The following is a 27,322-nucleotide window of genomic DNA, read 5'->3' on the forward strand; positions in this document are numbered from 1 at the left end:
CAAGTTAACCCACCACACTTACCAAAAAGAGCCCATCCCAGTGAGAGTGGATCAAACCTCACAGTCCGGTCTTATGCAGCTTGTACTTACTGTACAAAACTTGTGTGTTGCGCTGAAAGGCTGTTTACCGGTATGCGAAACAAAACAAAAAATAGGGTGGACCAGGTGGCATGACCTCCTACATTCATGTTGGGATAGAAGTAGCATAAGGAACAGTGTTCCCATGGGACTAGACTGTGGAAGGGGAAGTCAAAGTAGTAAGGCATGAGAAATTGAGCGGGTCTCAGAATTTGGGGAAATTTTGGAATTCCCAACACTCTGAAATGTTATTTCCTGCATTTTGAGAGGTAACTGATAACTGAAATTGCACATAACATATAGAAATAGGATGCCAGATTACATCTTCAGAGTTTCAAAATAACATCGTACAGTTGAACAATTTCACATCAGCCCACCAACAATTGGCAACATTTCAAAAAGTTGTGTATGACTGATGTCTACACAGGTGAAATTTCCCTGAGTGTTTACCATGCATTCAGAAGGTAAGAGTTCAAACCCCAGCCCGGTCATACCGAAAAATGGTCCAAACTGATTTCTCTGCTTAGCACTCAGACATTAACATACTTCACCTACAGTGGACCCAAGGGCTACAGAAAAGGAGATGGGCACCGTCCCTATACACTGGAAGTTGTGGGAAAGATTTAACAATATTCTGATGTCCGGAATCTTACTAAAATTCCCACTTCCCTCAGTTATCGTAAGTCTCAAGACACAGGACAAAAACACAACAAGAAAAATTATGCAGATCATGATCTAATCCACTTAAACTTTCTATTCCACAGGACCAAGTCAACTCTCATAGCGCTGCATATATAATAGCATGTACAGTATATACAAATTGGACAAGAACACTATCTGGGCTGACACATTTCACAAGCTAGAACTGAACTTAGAAGCTTTTCCTCAGTCACAGTTTCAGGATGTCATTTTCTGTACAGCTAAAGTTACACTATATATTGTCGCATATACCGACATAAAGACTAGTCCTTTGAGTTCTTTAAAGTTCTTTGAGTGGTGACAGTTCTTCTTCTGGTCAGTCCTTGTGAGTTGACAGACACACTCTCTTAAATTTCTTTAACAGAAAGAAAGTACATTCCTTTCCATACAATGGCTATTTGTTGGGTAGTGCAAGGCAATCAAAGGGAAAGAATAGGTAACTTCTGTGACAATCTAAAAATTTCAGGTCAATATCTATTGAAAGCTTTTACTGTTGCTTTTCGCCCTGTGTCCCCGACCGTTGCCCTGTGGCATGCCTGTTCCTGCCCCGTCCTTGGTGTAGCCGTGAGTGGTCAGACCGCTACTGTCTGGCCCTGCTGTAGGTCCAGGGGAGGGGCAGGACTGCTGACCATCAGAAGGGCCTACTGTAGGAATCCTGCCCAGGGCGATGATGCGGGAGGTTTCTGCCATGTCGTACTCTGTACTAGGTCTGTTTGAACCTTGCACGGCTGCCTCTTGACTATACGTTGTTGACGACACGGCCCCAAGTCGCCCAAGAGAGTACGTCGCTTTAGTCTGGACAGTTTTAGGTGACACTGATGATCTGCCTTGAGCCTGGGCAGCTTGTACAGCACCAAGGGTGGAGGATTTCTCAGATGACTTGGTGAATTCTGACAGGATGGGCAGTTTTCCTAGGTCCAGACTCTTCAGAATCTTGGCCTGTGTGACGGAGCTCGTCGCTGAGGTTAAGCTGCCGGTGGTCAGGGGAAAGTCGTGGAACTGGAGCTTCTGGATCACCTCTATTTTGGTTGGGTCACTGACATCCATGTCCATACCTGCTCGCTGCTGCATGGCTACGAAGGCTGACTTGGGGCTCTGGCGCAGGGTGCCTGCAGCCTGAGGGGCGGTGGTGCTCTGTTGACTCAGGGCTGCTACAGTGCCCTTTGGCGCAGTCAGTAGACTGGCTATGGATGATGAAGTTGTAGAAGTGGATGAGTGTGCCTGTGTGCTAAGTGCTAGTGTGAGGGCACCTGCCTTCTGGGGAGCTTTTTGCATACCGGACAGCAGCTGCTGTATCTGTGACATGCTGGCTGTGGAAGCAGACGAGGTAGGGATGGGGTGGCTGTTTACTGCTGTGCTAACTGCTGGTGGCATCGTACCAGAAACTGTGGACACAGAAAATGAGTATGTGGAGGAAGACACAGTTGGCTGTGACTCTTCCTGGGCTACATCTCCCTTTGACAATGACAGCTGGTTAGTGGTGAGCAGCATGCCTGGAGCTGTTGGACTGTGATCACTGTGGCTGAGAGGAGAGGTCAGCCCACTGAGGGACAGCCCTGATGCTGCAGCAGCCCCAGCTCCACCCATGTGCTGCTGTGCCTGTAAACTAAGTCCTTGTAAGATACTGCTGTGAGAAGCATGTTTGGGAAGACCCATTTGTGATAGAGCCTGATGCTGTAGCTGAGACAGAGACTTGGTAGCGGAGGGTGCGGAGACCAGACCTGGGCCCACAGGTGCTGAGACACCTGCAGCAGCTGAGACTGTTGGGCTGGTTGGAGGGGACTGCAGCAGACTAGTCAGCGTGCTGTGAGCGGATGGGCTGGGAAAGGCAGCCGAGGGGGAGGGGGGCACGGGTCGAGACTCTTCTGGACCTCTGGCTTTGGATGTAATCTTCTCGGTTGCAGAGGTTTGCCGGGCACGTTTCTTGTTTGCACTGGAGCCATCTTCGATGGTGGCTGCGCTGGCTGCCCGCTTGCGCTTCGGTGCCTGGGCTCGTCCCTTTCCTGTACACAAAACAGAAATCAGCAAAAGTCTCTTTTTACAAACATACTCTTCAACCATTTTGACTGGCAGCAAAAGAAATAGCCTGGATGCCAGACAACTAACCTCTCCCCACACGTCAGATATTTCAGAGATTGGGGGTCTGGCATCCGGGCTACAAAAGAAACTATATCCTACATTTCTTTACAGGCTATCATACATAACATACAGAGGTAAACACTGTTTTCCGTTCCAAACTTTGGTACCATGACTCCCTAATCGTAGTCCCGAAAAATGACTTCATGTCAGGGTAGCAAACATCGGTGATGTTAACGTTTACAGCACTTTGACCCCTGATGTGGGAACAAGCAATTTGAAGGCTAACATCACCTACACTAAGCTCGAGGACTGAAATTTTGTAAGTCTCAGGGCTCTTAGAGTCTTAGACCCCGTACACTTAAAACATCTATGAGGGCCTGCATGCTCTTTTTCGTAAGGCGTAATCGGGCCTTTTTAGTCTTCGATAGATTCCGTCTTGGATCGGTTTGTTTCAGGGTTATGACATCATACAATGACATACATACAGGTACAGCGGACCTAAGCGGGTGATCAACCGCTTCAATTGTACCCACAACATGTCACCAATGTCCACTGAATCACAAAAATACGTTTTGGAGCAAGTATGTTTGCCAAAAACATCTTACCACCATAAGCACACGGCCGCGGCAAGATTTGTGAACCTTCTTTTGAAACAGCAATGCCGTAGAAAACTGACTGGTTTATGTTAGCAATAATCAGTACACATGAAAATCATGCATTGTTTTGTTTCTCTTCTGGTGTTGGAAGTCCCAACACCAATTTAATTTCTTGGTTAATGGATGTTAAATTTTTTTTTAGCAAGGCTGGGGTGAAAACTTGCACCTGACCCTGTTCACTCCCTGAAATTGTGTGCACCAAAGTACAAACTTTCCTCTGACTGAGATTCTGTTTACCTGTTGATTTTCCAATCTAGCATTTTTTTTAAATTCTGTAAACCAAGACATTAAAATGGTGTGGCCTATAAATTCAGCGAGGAATCACACCACACACAACATTTCCTCCCACATTAAAGTAGACTATCCCAATGACCAGTATGGCCTCACAGCTGATCGGCCTGGCGAGAGGGCGCAAACCAGGACCAAGCAGCGTGACAAAGAGCAGTGTGAATACATTTGTGGAATAGGATAGAATAATTCTGGATCGATTTTGATCCGGATCGATGATCTATCCGGATAGATTTTTTGAGTGTGAACTGGTCTTACATGTATTTAGCATCACATTAAGGACAGAGGCTCAGGCATTCACATCAGCTGTCACAACTTATCTGGGAGGATGTCACCTGTGCAGTAATTAAGGGCTCCCAGGAGACAACTGTCCTGGTACAGTAATTATCAGACAACAGGAGATAATTACATCCATGAGATTGACAAGATTCTGCATACATCTGAGCAAGAGGAAGGAGATAATGATGGGTCCAACAAACTTCTATTCAAAACACATGTAGCCATGCAGGCCACTTCTATCCTCTATTATCAGACACTTGATTTCTTCATATTACAAATATACAGTATCATACAAAATGACTCTGAGATAGGGTACCCTCTGAAACCTTCAGAACTATGACTTGTTCCCTACAGAAGAATCTTTCTGAAAGTTTGGAAGCTCCTGTCAGTGCCCTGCAATAAAAGATGACAGATGGCTGTGAAAGATGCACATGTGGACACACACAGGGAGAGGTATGCTTTGAACAGCGGGAGAATGTGGAATGGACATGGTTCAGGCCCAGGGCAGCATGTATATCCTTGTCATTCACTTCAGCTAAATGAACATCCCAGGCAGAGATTGGAACCCATGTCACTGGAGTCACTGCAACAACTCTTATTCCAAGTTGGTTTGGTACATTTTTGTAGGGCAGGGTTTCAGCCATGTATTTGGTCCTTTCACATTCAGACAGCGGAGAACATTCAGCTTGTCTCTCGCTTTTTGCTGATGATCTGCCATGGAGTCAACAGATAAGTAGGCAGCAACAATTTGTTATTTTACATGTTCATGTACTGCCTAGTGCAATAGGTGTAGAGGTCAGTTTCCTTGCTGTTTCAGTAGCAGGGTATATCTTTACAGGAGAGGTTGCTAGCCCATCCCCTTCAATGCGCTCAAAGCACCTCCTTGGACGCTTACATGACTATGTTCCGAAATCAGTATGTCCCGAAGGCCTATGTTCCAAAAGCTTTTTGTTTTGATAGCCCTATATAAATGTTCCAACACACAGCCATGATAATAATGATTTTCATATATTTTTATAGGAAGAGTACATAGTGCATTCAAAAACCTTTTTGCACTCTTTTAAAACAAATCTTTACAAAAAGATTGAATTGTTTTCAAAGATCATCTATGAAAAGTTTTTGTATTAGGCCACTCCAACTTCAATTTATGGATGACATCCTCTAGAGTCCCCAAAACTAAGGCGAGCAGGAAAAAAAAAAAAGAAGAAAAATCCAAGGTTGAACTGTGATTACCAACACAACAAATTGGACTTTTCGACCGATCAGCTTCGGTCTTTGTCAAGGAATGAGCAATCCATTGCTTCTGTGACGTCATGTTATGCAGATAGGACACGTGACTCGGTGAGAAGTGGGTCAAATGTTGCAGAAAGTCTATGGAGCCACTCATCTCTGTTGAGTCTCACTGGACAAAGTTAGAATCTTGGACACTGAATCAGACTTTTTTGCAAGAGGAGTTAAAGAGACCATCTACATCCGGGCTTTACAACCATCCCTCAACAGAGACGAGGGGCACCATAGACTTTCTGCAACATATTTTCCACTGCTCACTGAGTCACGTGACGTCAAGAAAACTGAAATCGAAAACTTAAGAAATCTGGAAAAAAAATCTCTACAAACTCTCACGAACATGACATATGGATATTTACGCCCATTTTATGTACCTTTCAAAAGACGGGTGCAGCCCCAACCGAGAGGCACCTCCCAGGATTGAACCAGGGTCTTTCTAGCTGCAAGCACAACCACAGCAATACGTTGTAAAAATGCAGGACTGAGCACATCCGACTTCGTGCACGGTTGCCAAACCTTACCTGCTAATTTCTCTAGTTACGACCAAGCTTTCATAAGTTTGATGCTCGAGATCAGTTGGGCTGGCTAAAAGGCAATTTCCCACCGCTTTAAACACATGTTCATGCAGCCGTTTATTTTTTGTGTAGGAATTCTTTTAAGGCAGCCACTCAGAGTAATACATGAATGAGACGGTTTTGAGACCTTAAAACTTTGTCCAGAAAACTTCCTTGCTGTTGGGTGGCTGCTTTGAAATCTGTAAAACTTTGCTCTGAATAAAACCATTAGCAATATGGCATTATTGGTTCCTTGAACAATTAGACCGCATTACATTTCAAGCCCTATTTCATGCCCTGACCCTGATCTACTCTTCACTGTTAACAAGATATGTAATCCAAGGGGTAAAATGTCAGCCCTGGGTCAATCTAATACCAACATGTCACACTCTGACTGGGTGCATGCATGGTATCACTGTTGATAACCCTTCACTTGATTGCCAGTTTCCTCTAAACAGTAATCTGCAGTGTAGAACCAGCCATAGTGTGAAGGCATGGCACTGATTAATGTGGTACATGACATGCTGTAATGTTCCATGTTGGCACAACATCAATTTCCTGGGGTGGTAGTCAGGGCAGGCTGGCCCAGCCACTACAGAGGATGGGATGTAAACATACTGGGAAAGATGAATGCATAGTTCTTGTCACAGCCTGGGCAGGGTCCTTACCAGGAAACCTGGCCTCTTAATCAAGTCAGCATGTTGTTCTTCTGCACCCATTGCAGAGGCACAGTCAAGCATACATCTCCCTACTTATCACCCTAATCGGCTGTTCAAGAACATTTTTGAAGGGCTTACTTACATGTACTAGTGTTGAATAGCAGGAAAGGGTGTAGAAATGGAAAGTGACTTTCTATGAACTATCCTGACCCTGCTGACCTTTGTATGACCTGTTGGAGTGGGCAGCCCCTGATGGCCCATAAAACTGTGTGGTCCTCCCTGCCCTTATCAGATCTCTGGTACATCTAGACAGAAGGGGAAAACACCACCCCAGGAATAACCTGTAGCATGAGGTCAGGGCTACAAGTGTGAAAGTGAACTTTTGTGAAAACAAAATTGGAGATGGGCATCTAATTTTTTTTACTGTGGGCACACCTAGATATTTGAGTGCGGTTACAATGTAACGTAACATGACCTATTTACGTGCAGGAGTAGTTAACGTCCAGATTGGGTCATGTGCACATGTCGCGTTGTATTATGCCAAAGCCTGTTCTCATTGGAAACAAAGAACGTCATATTAAGTATGATCCTCAGCCATCTCTCTCTTTTATACAAAACATTTAAAAGGGTTTACGTCCAGCGACATAACAGAATAAACTCCTGAACCAGTAACAACAAGTTGCACGGAAGCGTCATGCATGACGCATTTCATATGTAATTCGACACCGCGTATTCCATCATGTTTTTCTAACTTACACGATAGCTAGTATCTTTTAAACGTAGCTGACGTTAAACCTTTCTTTGATATGCAGGCTATCCATGGTGATTTGAGATTTGAAACTCTTGCCAGTTTTAGGAAGGTTTGATACAACCTAGCGACCCCCGCTCAGATGATACATTTTTGTACGGCATAACATCATGGCCATGCGTTTATCACGTGAACGCCACGTGCTGCTGATTTCGGGGAAATTCACAATACAAAAATTGTTTTGTTCCATCGCGTCGGGCAAGCGGAGGGACAAACATAGTGACTTTACTGTCATTTGTCTGTAGACTACTTTCGACAGCTACTGTGCATTTTTTTTCAGGTCTATGTTCTTCAAGCATAGCACTAGAAGGGAAATTACTGAGGTGGACGATAAAGGGTAAGCCTAGCACAATTCTACACCATATACCCCAGTATAAATACATGCTCGCACGGCGTTAAACAGGCGGAGAAAAACTTAGAGACCATGCATTTTCTTGTTAGAAGAGCTGATATTTCTACCCATGCGTTAAACATTAGGCTCTGTCCACGCGGTTTTAGAATAAATAACTTTTGAATAAATCGGACGTAAACTGGTCATGTTACGTTACATAACAGGGCTCGAAATATAATTAAGCAACCTGCTATTTGCAAGTGATTTTCAAGATTTGCAAGTCAAAATAATATGAACTTGTAATTTTGCAAGTTGAAAAGTACAAGCTTGAATTCCATGAATGCCTGGGAACAAGCTGCTCTTGTTACACAAACACATGAAATACGGTAAATTTTCAATTGAAACACAGATATCAATGCTTTTTTTGTCTAAACCATCTAAAACCATTCATAGATGGAAAAAATAATTAGTATGATTAAAACATCTTTGTAAACGTTTTATTAAAACATTTTATGGATGGGTCGTTGTCATTCCATAGATTTTTGTCCGTCAAGGTTTGAAAAACTTTTCCGTCATATGCAGCAAAATCCGATGTCGCCACATGCATGAAAATAAGGCGGTCATCATGGGCAGGGATTGTGCTCTGTGCGGTGCCGATTCGTGGTGGTCATAGTGGACAGGTCGCCTTGGGCAGGACGCTTAATGCTTGTGACAATAGGGAAAATTTTTGGAACCGAGGAAAAGCGGTTGCCGTGGCCAGGTGGTTGCCTTGAACAGGTGGTCACCTAGGCAGGTTTTTGTCTGGGTCTGTGTCCTCGTACCTATAAATCAAGATCCTTTTGATGGATTTGTCATGTTGGTAGTTAGAGAGGGTAGCAAACACTTCAGCTAACACTGCAAACACCATAATTACTTCACGGAGGATTGTGTCCTGCCGATTCTTGTTGCTTTACATGTACTTGAATGTTAAACTTTGAAGTTAGCTACATTTTGTTTACTCATTCTGAATGCTAAATCCAAGCTGTGAAGGGGGACAGTACCGGCAGTACCATTAGGTTTTGCTGACATTCTACTTTACTTCATGTTGTTTACCCATAATCATGTTTTTTGTGCTCCTATATAAACACCATCATCACCATCATCACTGAGTCGACATGCTTATGCACTAGGGGTGGGTACCGGTACAGAAAATTCAGGTCCGGTCCATGTCCAGAGGATCAGGTCCAGGTCCGGACCTGTACCTGTACCTGATTATAGTAGTGTCGCAGTACATCAAATTTTGAAGACACAAGTAAAGGTATCTGTCCTACAAATCATGTTCAAATTGTATATTAGAATGATATGACTATTCTCGGTGCACACTAATGTGCAAAAAAGAAACGAAGATGTAAAAATGTAATTTTTATCTCAGAAAAGAGATTCAGAGCAAAATTGTCCTTCTTAGAGCATTCGTGGTGAAAAGATTGCTCGCCAAGTTACTCTATATAAGATCATCCATGATATTGTTTATGGTCCACACACGACCATGATTGTCCCGGTGGTTCGATGCTCCCGCCGCACCAATCACTCTCAAACATTGCAGGCCATCAAGGGCAGGAACAACTACTACAGGCTCTCGTTCTTCCCTCGCACCATCAAAGAGTGGAACGAACTTGAGCCTGGTGTGGGGGAGGTGGGGTCCCTCTCCCAGTTCAAAACTGAGCTGGGGAGGACCTTGCTGCATTGAGCCACCCCTACACGTCCTTGTATATATGTAAATAAATGTATTACTAACTCACTTAATTCACTTGTCCTGTCCTTTGCACACACAAATTCAGTTGTTTACATGTATGTTCCTTAGCGCCTTTCCTTTATTTCCTCTTTGTTTTATTTGTACCGGGCACTTGTGTTGTATCTAACCCATGCACAACTGCTGATAATCTCAGATATGAGGCTAAGCAGTAAAGAAGAAGAGAGCATAATGTACTTGCAGTTGACAACTGGACATTATGACTAACAAATAATCCTGCATGAGACGCTTAACAGCTTTCAGCAGTTCTAAGCATTTGCTGGTTTATCAGAAGACTAAAACAATAACCAAGTAAAATGTGCTGACTATTGGCACACAAGAATGAAACAAATATCGGTTAACTGATTTGTGGTTTGTTTGGGTGTCTTTACTTCGGGTGTAAATTTACTTGAGTGCAAGTGTATGCATGTGTCGGATCACTAACATCATGTCTGGAACAATATAATTTCTTAGGTTCGCACTTTGTCTCAAAATTAATTATTCTCTCCTCGCCGTCTGTTGGCTCATCTAGATACGATTAACAGCTAACGTCTTTGAATAAGAGCAACCACGACTCGTTAAATCTGCTGTTTTGTATTTTCTTAGACCGGTTTTGCGACCGTCTGTTGGTAGCCTGGTACTGTGAATTTTCTAATCGGTCCATAGGCCGGTCCACTGATTTCAAATTCAGTGGAGTCAGCAGTTCAGGTTTTGCACACGACTGGAAACAAGTCGCATCGTCCTTTAGGAGGGGGGCGTTAAACCGGCTGCCCTGTGTATGATGGAGCTTCAGGTATTAGCCTCAAAAGAATACAAAGAACGCAAAATAAACTTACTCATATTCCCTAGAATAAATCATAGTTCAGTTACGATATGTCAAAATGTGTCCCCATGATCCTGACAAGTCAGACAACCACATGTAGGTTAGTTCAGGACTTGAATTATACATACGCTGAATCAGTCAGGGACTCCGCTGAGGTTTGGTACAAATACTTCTGAGTTGTCATGTGGGATTTTCCTGACATCAGGGAAAAACCTTCCTATAACCATACATTTCCTGTTTAGACAACCAAAATCTGTTGCCAACCTTATGCTGACATGGGGAAATCGTAGTGTAAATCATCCCAGAACAGGGGGTTTCTAAAGGTCAGCGTTGCCACTTGGATTGGTCTGAATTTAGCAGCACTTGTGGATTCAGATGTTGTCAATAAAAGCTGATACCAAAGATACAATCTGGGAAGCTGGTAGGATATACAGCCTGGAATGCCCATAAAGAAGATTGTTTACAGAACATGTTTGTATCAGGAGGGGGGCAATTGTCTGGTCATGAACTCTCTGTGACCTTTGGTATTCCAGGGGCCTGCCATGATGACCAATCAGCATGCAGAAACATAGCCAGGGACAATGCCAAGAAAAATATTGGTTGCTATAATGTTTCTGACTTCTGGAAACAGATTGGTGTAAAAAAGTTGGAGTGACATGTAGTAAAGCTGACCTATAAAACACTGGAAGGCACAATGTTCTACAACATGCGACTGGCAAGAACCCCTTTTCATTGACTGAATGGATCAGTACCCTTATTACCACTTACAGTCATACTGACTTCAATATACAATTATCTCAACCTATCAATCTATCAGCCATTAAGTGCCAGTAGCTTTTAACAGGACCAAAGGTTCATGTTGGTTTCAGAGTCAGGTAATTGGATATACATATGTCGTGAAAATTTGCACGCACACATACACACGTACACGTACACACACAAAAACACACACACAAGCACACACACAAAACACACACAAAACACATACACGCACACACAAACAAACACAAAAACACAGAAAACATACACAAACACACACACACACACATACAAAACACACAAAAACACACGAATACACACAAAATACACACACGCACACACAAAAACATGCACATACACACAATTAAACACACACAGACACAGACGGCACACACACACACACACACAGACACAAACACACACACACACAAACACACAATGATGAGAATATTCATGGTTTGGGGGCCCTGCTCTTGTCTGGAGAAGGTAAACATCCCACCAAAACCTGCAGCAATAACCTGAACATTTTGAAATGTACGTCATGGTTTAAATTTCATGGTGACCTCTCCACCACAAATTCAAGACACTGAATATATGCTTCTGTACCACAGAATTGAACTGCAAACTAAAAACAATGGAAGACCACAAGAGTCTAATTTCTTTCCCCTTTTGCCATGAAATGTGACAATATAGATACTCTACAATAAGGTATAAAATAATGGTACATGTTTAGATTTCTCATGCCTCTATACTCATTCCCTAACAAGAAATCATTTAATATTCTACAGTACAATGTGTCTGTCCACACACTTAACATACAAATTTTTGAGGAAAACATAATAGGTTTGTTTGTTCGTTATGACCCTTGTAGTGCAAGTTTCCTTGCTGTTTCCATAGCAGGGTAAATTTTTACAGGGAGGGGATGTTAGACCTTTTCTTTTAACATGCTCGATGCACCTCCTCAAACAAGGGTGCCCCATTCTACCTCCGTTTCAAAAGAGTGCAGCTTCAAATAAGATGTCCTTCCAAGGGTTCAACCGGGGTCTCCCAGTTAGCAACTTATTGGAACCAGAAGCTCAACTGTGAGGCTGCTACCAGTTAAGCTACAGGGACATCTCTGGTGAACATAATGTATGTAACATACAAATTGATCCATTTGCATAAAATACAAAGCAGGACCAACCTGGTGCCTTCTGAGTGGTGAGTGATGCTTTGTTGGCCTGTTGTTTGAGGAAAGCTGCATACTGCGCTGCATACAGGGAGCCACTAATGGTGGTGGACGTTCCTGTGGACACCTTCTGTGGGGAGGGCTTCTCTACCTTCGACCCAGGGGTGCCGGGTGTGCTGGGAAGGGATGCCACGCCCTGGAAAAGTACAAATTAAGGTAAACTGTCCATCCTTTGGATGAGGTGACACTTTGGCTGGTAGCACAATATCGCTCACCACTACTCGTGTATAGCCAAGCATACAGGGTCACCACTACTCCTCTGTATAAGTGTGGCATTGTGTCGCACAGAATCAACAGGTTCTGGGTTCAATCCCCTGACATGCCCCAATGTTGACTCCTCACCTCACTACTGTTACTTGGTGTTTGGGGCCTCTGTTTGGCGACTGGAGAGGACGTGGTCCCCAGCTCCGTGCTCAGGTCGCGCTGGACCTTGCGCCGCCTCTGCTTCTTCTGTACCTCCCCCTCGGTGTCAGCAGGGGGGTCGGAGTGTAGGGTCAGGGTACCAGAGCTGACCTGGGAGGATAGGATACCTCCTAGGTACTCGCTGATCTCATCCTGGGACAGAGATGGAACAACTCTCTCATTATGTCATACATAAGGTTTCTGTGCAAGAAACAAACAGCTATTCAAAGATAGTCTTTAGCATGTTGAAGGAAACCTATTACTGAGGACAATCTGAACTGGGTACTAAGTACATGTACCTCAAAACTGTTTGGCTGAAATTGAAATGCTGCCAGACATAATGTCAGTGGCAGTGAACAGGAAAAGAAAAAAAAGATCTCATTCCTACATTTAATATCCAGAGTTATTGTGAATTTCTCGGTAATCTTTTCCAACTTGTCCAAGTTGTTCTGTCCTTGCAATTTCTTGCCAGCCTGTGGGACCAACTTTGGACCTGGCCAAGCTAAACTTACCATCCTGTCAGCAACCGATTACAGCATCTTCCATCTCACATCCTGTCTCTCTACGATATTCAAATAATAACTGACACACACGAAAACAAACACACAGACTGAAAAGTGTCACTCCAACAGAAAGCCTGTCACATGTTCTGACCTGGATACACCTGTCCACCATGGTCTGTGTCACGCCCTCCTGTTTCTTCTTCCCGCGGGTAAGGCGTAACATCTCGTCTGCCCCGCCCACCACCACCAGTTGGTTATCCGCCTTGATCTTCTCCCGGAAGTCCTCCATGTCGTCCACGGAACAGATGGGCGAGTCCTGACCAACCACAAACAGCGTAGGAGTCTTCAGCTCCACGACGGGGTCGTCTATGTCCTGAACACGACACATCAGTTTAACACATCTCATTCTTTAAAACAGGTCAAAATTACCTGCACCAATCTAGTTCTACCTACACCTATCATTTCTTACCCTACTAGACCATAAAAATGTTTTGAAGGTCTTCCTGGTACCATTGTACATTGAATAGATGTTGTCACCTGTACAATAGCTGTAGGATGTTGCCCTAGAATCCATTTCAATTCTTTGCTTTGCATCTTACAGACAGTAAAGTATCACTACAGCAAAGAAAAATCTGCATAGACATATATATATCTTGTAGTTGTAACCAACTAAGAGATGAAGAGTCAAACATCATTGACAGAAAGAAGGGAGCAGTTTTGATAATAACGAATCATTAGAGTAACTTACCCCACGTCCTCCTTCCATCCCAACAAAGGGGAAACCCAGACAGACAACTGCATTTACTGACTCAGACACAGCAGCCTGCAATTAGTAAACAAATATCAAAACAAAACAAAGAACACACAAAGAACACAGCATAGGCTTGTGTTACTAAAAATCATAAAATGTTTGTAGTGGTTTTATTTTTGCAGTGACCTCTTAGCACAAAATCACCACCAAAATTATCTGTTTTGTAATTCTACTGTACTGCAAATTTGCTTCAACCATAAATTTCAAACACAGCAAATATCCTTTTGCCTTTTTCTGTGAAATAAAACTACTGTGAAAATACTAGCATTTACAGTAATGCACTTGAACTTACATGCAGAGCGATGAGACCTCCTACTGACCAACCAATCAGCACAATGGGTCTGTTTGGGAAATGGCCTCGGAGCTGAAACCAGGGGAAACAAAGTATCCATCAATGTTTGTTTTTGGTTAAGGTCACACAAATCTACTGACAAAAAAAACATAGTTCAGGAAGCAACAGAAACCAAAGGACAAACTAAGATTCACGCTTTTTCTGTATATCTAGGCCAATACATTTAAACCTCCATGCAAAAGAGAAACTGCAACATCAGAGCATCAACAAATGTAGCTATATAGTAGACATACAACACCTCATTGTGTCTTCTATCAATATTGTGTAGCTTAGAATCTAAGTGTCAAATGTACTAGATTAATGTAACTAAGCCTTACACAATGATTTCCCTTAGATTGTAGCTGTTACAATAATATTGTTGTGCAATAAACTTTGACTTGAATTTTCAAGCCAGGGTTGCCTCCAGCTTTAAATTTTTGTCCGTCCCACTCACTGTGTGTGTGGTGGGCAGGTGTCAGGAAATTTGGGAATTCAAACCATCTGAAACACTATTTCACACAATTCTAGAAGCAAATTCAATTCAATTGGTATTTGGAAGCTCTTGTTCTTGAGTCAGTCATCTAAGCTTATGAAAAAATATTTCTATGTCATTAAGTTCAAAATTTCTGGACGGAAGGGGTGAAATTGTTTTCTGTCCCAAAAAGCAAATTTTCGTTGAGGGACAGAGGGACTGGTCCTGGAGACAGCCCTGCCTGTACCTATGTGTAGAGTTGACAGTGGGCACTGACCTCTCCCACTTTGTTCTTGACTGCGCTGACCATGTGTTCTAACAGCTGGGACACGGTGACCCCTGACCCCCCGTTGACGGTGTGCATGGTCACGGGGATGACCTTGCCCAGGATGGACAGGTGGTTGTTCCAGAGGCGCATGCGGCGGGAGTGGTGCACGGACGGATGGGTGGGGCCGCTAGGCGCAATCAGTAAGATGGGCGATCCTGGTAACTTCCGCTGTTATGGGAGAATTCCAACATACCAATATTTTACTTTTACTTAACACTCTTACATGTAAGCCTTTTACACAGTCAACAAGCAGTGGAACTTCAGCTGTATCTGATTGCCAGAAGGTCACCGAATCTAAAAATTACTTGGGAGTATATTATTCGCATAAAATCTACCCTATCACATTGCACTGGGCTCATTGACCTGAGAACGTCAACTGATCCCTAAAAATCATGCGGTGATCAACAGAATACCAGGCAAAAAATTCATTTAGAGCTTGTAGACTATTCCGCTGATTAATTTTACAGCTATGTGACAGGGGCTTTGGGACATTCATGTAGGAGTTAACACATCACAGTAGTCATTTCTTATCATCCACAAGTAAGGCCAAGCTTATTTGATTGTATGGATGGCATCCTCTGGGCACCCAAAAACTCATGCAAGCATGACAAAAAATAAAAGTAACAAATAACAAATGCCTGATCTTAAAGGGACATATTGTAGAATTTGGTGGGCAAAAACTACAATTATTCAGAATTTGAAAAATCTACAATCAGATTCACAGAAAATCACCACAAGTGAACAAATTTTGCACATTTGATCACATGTTAGGTGGTTGGTCGAATCGTCGGAAGGCTGGACAAAAAGGTCAAGCAGCAGTGGGAACTGCGTCTATTGCAAGACATTTGCACGACACTACAAAGTCGCATTCATACGTGATGAATATCACTGTGCAGTGTAATAAGTTAGATTCAACTTTTGAAGTAGAAAAATAACCAAAAACAGTGAATTTTGTTGCATGTTCCGATCACAATATGCCCTTTTAAGTTAAAGGACATAGCATACCAAACAATTATATGTATTTCTATTCTTTCACACCTTCTTCTTGGACTTCAGAAGACTTCGCTCAGGCTCAAAACACATTTTTTGTAAAGAAACAGACGAATGTCATCATACAATCAAGTCAGTATGGCCTAACCAGATAATACTAATTCATGCTCTTAACTACATAGTAAGACAAAACATGTTACAGTTGAACATTTCCTTCTTAACAGTTCCTCCACCAGGAGATTCTACTTACTGCTTTTCTACTCATACAGGTAACAAAACTTCAATCACACCTTTCTCCTTGCTTTCTATACCTTCACACATACAGTCCAACCTTGCTTATTTGAAAACTTGTCATCTGAGGCTCTTTTTACAGGGAAAAGAGTAATTTTGTCAGACATTTTATACCTGACCAATCAAAAGATGCGCATACAGAGCCACTTTCAGATAAGCAAGGTGGGCTGTGTTCACCTCCTTACATGAGTGGAGCCTGTGGTTGTCTCGCCATATAAGCTGCATACCGGTTTGTGAGTGGTGAACACGCTGACCGCGGGGTCCCATGGTCGCTTTAGCAGGAGGCTCAGAGCCTCGGCGCTCGTCGCTCCTTGGGAGGTGGACAAGCTGATCATCTTATCTACTAAACTTGGAACCTACAGGGGCAGACAGCTGGCTTAGAGACCGTGGAAACACCATGTACTTAGGCCTGTGAAAAAATGTTGTGTTTCCTGTTACCTGACCAACCCTAGCATAAAACTGCCAACCCTAGGCTTTTTTTAAAGGGGGTGGGGGTTGACTGCTGGCAAGGGACAAAAGATTTTCATTCTGACAACTGAGCGATTCAAGACAGAATCCAAGTTGTCTTGCAAATGTTCTAACAGACCTCCTATATTTCATACATTATTTAACAGATAGGGGCTTTAAACAGTCGATGTAGGAATGTGTAGTACAAGTGATCATTATACTTCTTTGTTCAATTCATAAATATACTTGTACTTGAATGTGATGTATAAAATACCAGTGTCCTGATGCAGTTTTACATTGTTACATTGTACTTGTTAGGTCACTTTGGCCAAAATCTAAAAGGGAAAAAAAGACAATCCCTACCTACCAACCAACCCTATTTTTTCAGGACCAAACATTTTCTTTCTTAGGCCATGTCAATATACATTCAAATTTGGTTAAATAATTCATACGACTCTTCCAGATTTTACAATTTTAAAAATGAATTAATGAGCAATCTTAGAGACAGCCATGCATATGATGCATGGCAGTCAAATCAGAATGCAAGTTTATGTTTCAGCAACAAAAGATGAAATTTCAGAGGTAACCACAAAATTCTCTGATGTTATTGAGCACAAAACTGTCCCCATCAATGTAATGTTGTTAAGAATAAAGAAATACTGGGTAGAATAAAGAAATACTGGGTATTGGCACACATGAAAGCAGGAGTGTTTCACTGACCTTGGACTTGAGTGTCTGCAGGACGTCCAGGTACGCAGCCAGTAACGGTCTGCTCAGACTGTCCACTAGGGTCTGGTGCAGCCACTGGGTCAACTTTGGGTCCTGTAGAGGGAATACATTCAGAAAACTAACCAGAACACTGACTATCCACGTTTATCTGTGCTCATGTCCAACTCTACAAATAAGAGGAAAACTTGACTGAACTGCAAATGGTTGATTCACAACTGGGAATATGCACTGGTACTCAATACTGGCACAGTACCGAGAAAGTCACTTAGGCACAGGTCCAAAATCCCAAAACATCAATGTACCGTTTCTGTCATCACTGAAGACCACAGATTTGTCAAACGGTTCAAATAAAGGCACGGGTACCTGTGCCTAAACCAGTACTGTACCTGCCTCTGTACCTGTACCTAAGCCTCTGTACCTGCACCTAAGCCTCTGTACCTAAACCTCTGCACCAGTACCTAAACCTCTGTACCTGCACATAAGCCTCTGTACATGTACCGAAACCTCTGAACCTGTACCTAAGCCTCTGTACCTGTACCTGAACCTCTGTACATGTAGCTACAGTAAACCTCTGAACCTGTACCTAAGCCTCTGTACCTGCACCTAAGCCTCTGTAAATGTACCTAAACCTCTGAACCTGTACCTAAGCCTCTGTACCTGTACCTAAGCCTCTGTACCTGTACCTGAACCTCTGCACCTGTGCCTAAACCTCTGTTCCTTTGCCCAAACATCTGTTACTGTACTTGTGCCTAAACCTCTGTACTGTACCGAAACCTCTGTACCTGTACCTAAACCTCTGTACCTGTACCTAAACCTCTGAACTTGTGCCTAAAACACTGAACCTGCACAAGTACCAGAAGCTAAATGTTGGTACACATCCCTATTCACAACACATGACAATGGCAACATACTAAACTGTCTGTGGTACTTACAGCTTTTTCAGTGCAGATAACAAAAAGTCAGTATGTTACAGTTTTCTTGTGTTGGACTGAAAAGTTTACTAGTACTTGTAATGCTGTTCCTGTAGCAGTATTGGTCAGCTCACCCATGACACGCTTCCCAGCGCCTGCCGCACCCTTCTGGCACACTTGTCCACATGGATTCTCCTCATTACCGGCTCGTTAACAGCCTACAGGGAGTAGAACACCTTACATTACAACTACAAAATAATGACAACAACATTATGTAGACTACTCTTTCAAAATGAATGACATTCACTCTAAAAGGTTCACTTCCACGAGCTCTACTCTAAATTGCTTTAGGTTAGCCGAGACTTTAATTCCAGTTTTCAGTTGAAACAATAGTAGCGCTACATATACTGTCACACTCCGGCACCATTACCATTACAGACAGTCAGCCAGAAACCAATATAGTGCATGGCTTCACATCCACTAGCGACTCGGCAAAGGTGCTACAGATGAAGAACAGTGGCTTTTTGCAGTGCTGGCGCAGGGCTCGAAATTCATTTTTGGAAATAGGTGCAATGGTGCACCCAACCAAAAAGATTAGGTGCACAGAATGAATTTTGGGTGCACCACATAAAATAAAGTTGAATGTCAGCAAAGCATAATTTCAAATGTTATGCTACTGCCTCTCTTAAGAACTTCAATCTGTAATTCTAAGTAATACAATGTACAGTACATAGTTCTTGGACACAGGGGCAGGCAGAGGTTTTTGAGTCATGCTGACTACAAAAGTCTAGAAACACAAACACACACACAGACACTCCAAAAACTACATCTCCATTTTTCATGGAGATAATAACAAGAAATACAAGTGATGCTATTGACTATATATATATATAGATAATAACAAGATAATAACAAGAAATACAAGTGATGCTATTGACTATATATATATATAGATAATAACAAGATAATAACAAGAAATACAAGTGATGCTATTGACTATATATATATATATTGACTATAGCCACAAACAGCCCCACTAGATTGAGGTAGTCCATACTGGCAGTGACTCACCCCTTCATAGGTGAGTCTGGCCAGCCTGTCTGCCTGTAGACCCTTCAGCACCTTGTTGAACAGCTTATTCTGGGCTGGAGTCCACCCAGTTCTAACAAAAAAAAACGCAAAGTTTACCATCAGATCCATCATTATTGATACTTTCACTTTGAAAACACTTGCCGTGATATAGTTTAAATTCCTAAGCCCCCCCCCCCACTTCACTAGACGGGTATAGCGATCATATAGCAATGAGAATTGGATTTTTGTAACCCTTTATTTCATAATTCGAATATGTAAGATGTAAAAGTATGACTTAAAAAATAACAAACATTTTAAAAATGTGACAACTGTGAATCTGTCAAGTCTGTCTGTCGCAGCCTCTAGAGGAAGGGGGAAGCAATTTGACTTGTGAACTCTTGCTTCCTCAGAAGGCTGTTTTTTTGGGGCAGCTCAAAAACAGAGAGCCTTGCTTATTCATAGTGAACCTGTACCTCCATCACGGGACAGAAATTTGCTTGTTGGGATGGACAAAACTTGAAAATCTGAACTTTATGACATGAAATTGATGATAATGTATGTCTGTATGCTTAAAATGTCAGATTTAACAAAAATCAGCGACATGCCAAAAAGCTGAAGACAGCCCTGACATAGTTTCTACCATTTGTCTATTCATTGTGCATTTTCTGAAACTAAATACACTGCTGTAAGTGACTGTGTAGTTTTCTGTAATCAATTGTTTAGTTGTTTTTCCCTTTTTTTACCACGTATTATTTGTCATTGTCCAGATGCCCTTCATTTCTACATTGTTGAATTATATTTTGGATCACTTTTATTGAAGACAACCCTCCCCCCCCCCCCCCAACAAACACACACAGATTGTCCATACCAAAAAAGGATATACCATAAGTTATGATGTGACTGGCTTTTTCTAGTAATGAAAAGATCACACCACAAGAAATAATCCTGAATGAGTGCTAGTTGTCATGCGGGATTGGTCAGGCATGTGAGACCAGAGAATCAGTGGACTGGGAAATTGTAATAACATTTCAATGAGCTCATTATCCATATAGGGAGTGGAATGCAGCTTTCCTCTTTTGGCTGCTGCTAATTAATAAGAAATGCCATTAATACCACTAAATTACACCGGGTCGTTAATAACACTTTTGGGTCATCAGAAGGGCAAGAAGTCACAAGGTCATTCTGAGGGCAGAAAGGTCAAACCATTAGGTGACTGCTGGTATGGGGGGGGGGACACTATTTCACAAAAGTGCAGTTTTTGCTGAAATACACACCTAGAATTTTGGAGACGGTCTATCTGAATATGATAATATAAAAATGTAGTTAATCTTTTAATATTACTGAAGTTTCATGACTATGTACTTAACTAGTAGAAAAGTATGCTAGCAAACATACAAAATGCCTTAAAGTTTGTACTTTGAAGACATCACAGTGAATATCTGAATTGTCCACACAAATGTAGACTATTCCAAATCACCCCCATTGCAAAAATGGACTATTCCCAATCACATCATGTGCAAACTTTAAGGGGTATGTACAGACTTAGACTTATAGTCCAATAATTTCCCAAATTTTTAAATTTCTGAGCTTAGATACTGTATTAAGGTATTAATACCCCCCTATTACTGGACTGGAAGCCACCATTTTTTTTCTTCATCTTTGGACAAAACACAAAAAAGGAAACTTGTACAATAAGTGCAAGGGAAAGAAACTTCGGTTAAGTTTGAATTGTCTGGAAGTGATGTCACAGTGAACAGGGCAGCCAGTTTGGAAACATTCTTTAGAATGTATTGCAGTTGTATGTAATCATTTTGCTTTTCAAATGTCGCCATGATCACTGTCGGCGGAAATCCCAAGCTGGAAGCATGATTTTTGGACGGTGCAATGTTTCAATTTTGGGTATAAGGGAATAGTATATATTTGGCACAAATAAGTAAGTAAATTGAGCAATAAAATCAATTGTTGGATATAGTAGGAAAATGTTGTATTTGGTGTCATAACCACTCAAGTCAAATAGCATACATTCACAATACCAGCAGTGTTATTGTGTAGAGGAGGAAGATAGGAAGAACCACCTTGTCAGTCTCTCCTCCCAGTCGTCGTCGTTCGGTGGCTCCACGGAGTCTGTTCTCGCGAAGTTCACGTGGCGCTCGCACTCGTTCATGACAGACCGTGCCTTCACACCGTCGTAAGGGACAGCAACAGCCTTGGGCGCTCCCACCACATCTACTGGAATTTCTGCTTTTCTATAGGTAAAAATATAAGAAACTAGAGTTCTACAACCTCATATGTCATCGCCAAATGATTTTAACCTTTATGGCTAATGTATTAAGAGTGTTTCACATTGATAATTGAAATAAGGTCCTCATTTGCAAACATCATATCAGTTGATAATCTTCTCCACCCAAATAACAGAAGTATGACAGTCTTGTACAATGTATCTTAAGGTCTTGGACTGGAGTTTCTTTTATGCTTTCGTATGTAGGCCAACACCCTCAGGCCGACGAGCAGGATGGAAAATGTAATCATTACGGCAAAAAGCGGTTTGTTGCTGCTTTCTGATGTCCTTCTCAATATCGTCTGTTATGGGTAGAATCTATAGTTAAGTGTAAATTTTGGACCCGAACATTATCTTTTCTTAACACTTTTTTGATCGAATCTGCTGAGTTTTCCTTGGGTAATGGCATGTATGCTGAAAAAGCGCAGTACTTCCTGTCTCTGAAAAAAAAAGTAACCTCTGATGATGCAAATTAAATGAAAATGCATAATAAATGCTGCTATTTGGGTCATCAGGCCATACCAAATTTATTTTCGTGGTTAACGGATTCGCTTGTTTTTTCTGCTGCATTGATTTGAAAATTAAAAAAACATGCGGTGCAAGAGACGCCACTCAAAAACAGGCAGTGCAGCATGAGAAATACCCAGTTGCACGTTGCGCAGCGCAACAATATTTTGATTTAGAACAACTTATTTCTAGACCCAGGTTGCGCAGTGTGTTACCTAAATTTTTGGCCTGAGAACTCGATTTTGTTGTAATTACTTGGACGAATTGACAATAATTTGGACATAGGCAGCTCACACACGTGCACTGCACACACACACACACACACACACACACACTCTCACTCTTGTAAATTCTTTCAAAACACAGAAATTGATACCCAAGCAAACAAGTTAATAAAGTTATTGATACTTTGTCACTCTTTTGCATCCATAGTCAACTTGTTTTAATGTGTCTGAGACGCAAAAATCTGTCAGAAAGAGAGTTCAATAAACCCTACTCCGCACCAATCATTGATGTACTGAGTTTCCAAAACATGTGCAGCAATTTCCTACGGACCTGAGCAGTTTCGCGCCTCCCTCCCCACCTTCCACTAGAAGAGCTGATATCCTGATATTGCCCACTTGGAAAACAAACATTTTTCCTACAGTGCTCAAAAACTCACTCACTCACACTCACTCACTCATGACCCATGACCTCAGTAGTCGTAGTGGTGTCATGACAGCCAGCTGCAATGATCTGTGCCAATCCTATTATAGTAGTAATACGAAGTGATAGCTAGGTTATGTTTTATTAAGCTGCTTTTTAGATTAATTGTATATACCGACCATTTGTTATATGTAGTCTATGTGCTTTGTATTGTCTTGTGTGTGGGCCACGACACCAGCAACAGCTGCCTGTGGCCCACGTGTATTGTACTGTTTTACTATTTCATTAAATCAAAAATCCTGTTCTGTCCTCGACCTGTCTGATCAGTTGTGAAGTGCTCAGGCTAGTCCATGTCCTACAGTGCAAATAATGACTAAAACCTACGTGGAACTTTCTTGGTTAGAGGAAAACAAGATTCTCCCCAGCCCTTCGGTCATAAGGACCCCTACGCTGTGATCTGCCATGATTTGTGGCTGCATTCGGCAGAAAATCTATTCCTTTAAATCATTTTCCATGAAAATTCTGCTTTTGTGGTGAAGATAAACAGCATTTTCCGCCTTTAGCAGCTGTGATTTCATGTTATAACTCTAGTGCTGCGAGAGTCAGCCAAGTTTTTGCTCATTAATATGCAGGGTGCGAAATACCCGGTTGCGCACTTGCGCAGCGCAACAATATTTCGGTTGGCGCAACTTATCTCTTAACCCAGGTTGCGCGGTGCGCTACCTGAATTTTGGGCCGGAGAAATCGATTTTGCGGCAATTACTTGACGAAGTAGAAAATAATTGGACCAAGGAAGCTCACACACCCGTGTGGTGTGCACACACACTCGCTCTCAGTCTCGTAAATTTTCAAACCAAACATATAAATCGACCCCCGACTAAACAAGTTAATAAAGTTACCGATACTTTTTCACTCGTTTGCATCCATAGTCAACCTGTTTTATTGTGCCTGAAACGCAAAATTCGTCGGAAAGAGAGCGCGGCTTAGCGCTCGGCTCTTGGCCGCCATGTTGAATTCATCGACTCTCGCTGGATATCGCGTGATTGCGCGAGAGTAATGACGTGTAATCTGCAGTACCAGCAACAACTGGTAGAGGGCAGTGTTTGAGTTGCTGTGTATTTCTATGGGCGAAATGTTGCTAGTGCTTTTTTGGGGGCAAAATTAAAAATTGCAGAAGTGGAGATGGAGACACTTAACTAATAATAAGCTGGGATTTTAAAAATCTTTACTTGGCAACAATGATCATAGAATAAACAAAGTTGTTAAAATGTTGTGACAGTGAGATAAAAACTGGACAATGACATAGACTATTGTATTTATCTTATGATTATCATACATGTATATCATTAATAACTCACCTGTGAATTTTTCAATAAAAAATATAGGTAATTTTATTCCGGGGGTACTTTTATTAGATTTTGAAAATAGGCCCAGTAGCAACTTTTATGTGAGGGATGAGAATAATGTACAGGTACAAGTCCTATTGCAGTGTAACTATTGCAGTGTAACTCTTCCTAGAGCAGAAAAAGCAAAAAGTCTATGGGGGTTGAAAAAAGGATTTATTTGTACTAAAAAAATAGCCGTGTTACACATGAATTGTATAAGTTTGTTTGTTGTGGGTTGTGGTGTTTTATTTACATTGTATATCATTGAATTTTATTTTGAAACAAAAACACATTTAAGCACCAGTTATATTGTTAAAGGCCATGTAATACTATGTACTTACAAAATATAATTTCGAGAAATCAGTGAATTTTAGGTGGGGCAACCTGAAATTCTGACGGGCAACCTAGCTTTCTACCCAGGTTGCACACCGTGCAACCTGGCTCAAAAAAGTATTTCGCACCCTGATATGCAAACATTACCGGCTATACTAAGCGCAGATTGGCTCACCTCAAATTACCTGCACTCTGATTGGCTGATTGCAAGATTTCATGTAATACCACACGGCAGGAATTTCCCGCACAGTTTAGCGAGTGCAGGCTCATCTCAATAAAAATCATGTTTTGTGACGATTAAGTCAGCTTTGAAGCGATCTTCGCAATATTGTCAAAAAAATAAACCAAGCCTTTTTTGGCTTACCTTTCCCATCTTCATGGTAAAATTGCAAGTTCTGTTCACATCATCTTTACATGCAAATATTGAAAATTGCTTGCAAATTGCAAGTTGCATAATTGTATTTTGCACCCTGGCCTAAACAGGCCAACTACTTGGCTCTAAAGCCAAAATACGCTCAAGGAGAGTTTACTACAGACCCCCTTGAGTTAAATGTAGACCCTGAGACACATTGTATATCTGGTATGTTCTCATCTTGTTACTGTATTACAAAAATGTTCCTGATGTTTGTTTCTGTTTGTTAGTCTGTTGACCTTTTCAGCCACAGCCAATACCATGGCACAATGTAAAACAATTAATAGTTGTTAAAAGAAAACAGAGTAATAAATTTACGTGTTGACTGGTTCGTTCTGCTGGTGGCGGACATTCTTCGGCACAAACAGGGTGCGAGCAGGGCGAGCATGGCTGGCGTCCGGATGCTGACTCCACGGTTTGGCGTAACAGTGGTCCAGCAGCACGAGATCCAGCTCTCTCTCCCGCGCTGACAGCTGGTACAGCAGGGAGCTGCCCAGCCGGCTGTGGTACAGGAACGTTCCCTCCTTGGTGTTGGGGGACGTCATTAGACTGGCCATGCTGCACGTGGCAGATGCAGAAATTACATGGTCACACAGATCACACCATATAGATCTACTCTACTGAGGGTCTGTATTGAGAAGCATTGGCAATGTTTGAAGGTTAATTCCTTTACTCACTATCTCAATGAATCTCCATTGGTAGAACTAGGCTAAAAACAGCGATACAGCCAGATGTTCCGTTGTGACTTTTGGGCAATCTGGCATTCCACTTCGCATATTTACTTACACGTATGCTTAACAATGTATTCTGGATAACACATAACATGCTACATAGAATTAAAGTGGTCAATTACATTTCACGAATAATTTTCAACAATAACCCTTAACATTGAATGAGAAGGGGCCAACTTGAAATAACTTGCTATGCATCACAGAAAAAGGCATGCAGACCCTATCAACTAGCAGTAGCATTTAGCTGCTAGCACCTCTACCATAGTACAATATATACAAGTCAACCTCATAATTTCCTAACTACAGTCTCACTCTCAGTTATGATGCACAAAAGAGTAGATAGGATGTTCTTCCAGTAAATATGTGGTCGTGACGGTGTGATAGTGATAGTTAGCAAGTCCATGATGACGCTAGAAAACGTGTAGTGGATTCCATTACCAAAGATCACATTTAAAGATTGCTGTTTGATGAATAGAGGATAATTGTAACAAGGTAGGCAAGAAAAACTATAGCCATGGCGGCGATTGAATGTTTATTATAAAACCCCTATCTCAATGGACTCGCGGCACGTTAGAGATCTCGCTGTGACCTTAATTGGATTTTTGCTACCACTGATCTTATAATGGGAATACAGTGTATCGTGCAAAACATACAAGTATGACTAAAAAGACAACAAAACACACAAAGTGTAAAAACATATTTTTTGTTTAGCTGACTGTTGAATCGCCCGATCGCAGCAAGGTCGCGAATGTGCCGCGGGTCCAAATTATGAGATAGGACGCTTCAAAGTTTTAATTGGTCGGGCCTGTTACTACGGTGGTAACTACACGCGCGGGGAACACAGATTCCACAGATAAACTCAGGGAATTTCCAGAATATTTGTCAACTAGCCACATAATATACTGTTTGGCGCGTTCCTGAAACGCCGCCAAAAAACGATGTAAAACGTGGTGATGTATTTTTGCGTTTTCAACCAGTTCTTATGGTTCTAGCTCCTTGGTTCTAGTCAATCAACAGAGCCACCAGATTTAAAGTGTCAGACAAAACTAAACGCATAAATGGTGTAGCTAGATGTCATTGTAATCTATCACGTAAACCTACCTTTGTGGACGATCAAAAATATCTTCAAAATGTTAAATATCTGCCATTCTCGCTACATTTGTCTTCCCGCGTCCACCATCTTGGTAGCTTTACTCTGGTCGGGATATTAGTACCTCCGTCGGAACTATTTTCTTGCTTTAATTATATTGACTTCAACAACTGGTTCTAAATCTTCTGCACTGCATTCAGTCAATTGAAGTTATCAGGAAGTCATATGATGTACGGCTTCTACAGAAAATTCTTAACTTCACATTTCTCTTCTCTAGTTAGTGGAGGGGTGTAGTGATACAATCGATGATACAGTGAATTGTTTACCACAAACACTAATGATCGGAAGGAAACATCCCA

General features: G+C 41.9%; 1 protein-coding gene across 2 annotated transcripts; it reads right to left on the minus strand.

Moving 5' to 3' along the window:
- Positions 1-797: 797 nt before the first annotated feature.
- Positions 798-27,234, minus strand: LOC136431407 (KAT8 regulatory NSL complex subunit 3-like). 2 transcript variants are annotated; one of them, XM_066422762.1, is made up of 14 exons: positions 26,975-27,234; positions 25,461-25,700; positions 21,658-21,828; positions 19,583-19,673; positions 18,646-18,729; positions 17,592-17,693; positions 16,652-16,780; positions 15,093-15,311; positions 14,305-14,376; positions 13,950-14,024; positions 13,353-13,574; positions 12,639-12,851; positions 12,252-12,432; positions 798-2,780 (listed from the first exon to the last, which is right to left on the minus strand). In XM_066422762.1, exons 2-14 carry the CDS (start codon positions 25,697-25,699, stop codon positions 1,252-1,254), a joined length of 3,327 nt encoding a protein of 1,108 aa, XP_066278859.1. In that variant the 5' UTR covers position 25,700; positions 26,975-27,234; the 3' UTR covers positions 798-1,251. The 2 variants fall into 2 exon arrangements, with proteins under 2 accessions (XP_066278859.1, XP_066278858.1); XM_066422761.1 differs by having other exon boundaries at positions 16,610-16,780; positions 26,975-27,233.
- Between the last annotated feature and the right edge of the window lie 88 nt (positions 27,235-27,322).

The sequence above is a fragment of the Branchiostoma lanceolatum genome, chromosome 3 (assembly GCF_035083965.1).
Source record: "Branchiostoma lanceolatum isolate klBraLanc5 chromosome 3, klBraLanc5.hap2, whole genome shotgun sequence".
NCBI lineage: Eukaryota > Metazoa > Chordata > Leptocardii > Amphioxiformes > Branchiostomatidae > Branchiostoma > Branchiostoma lanceolatum.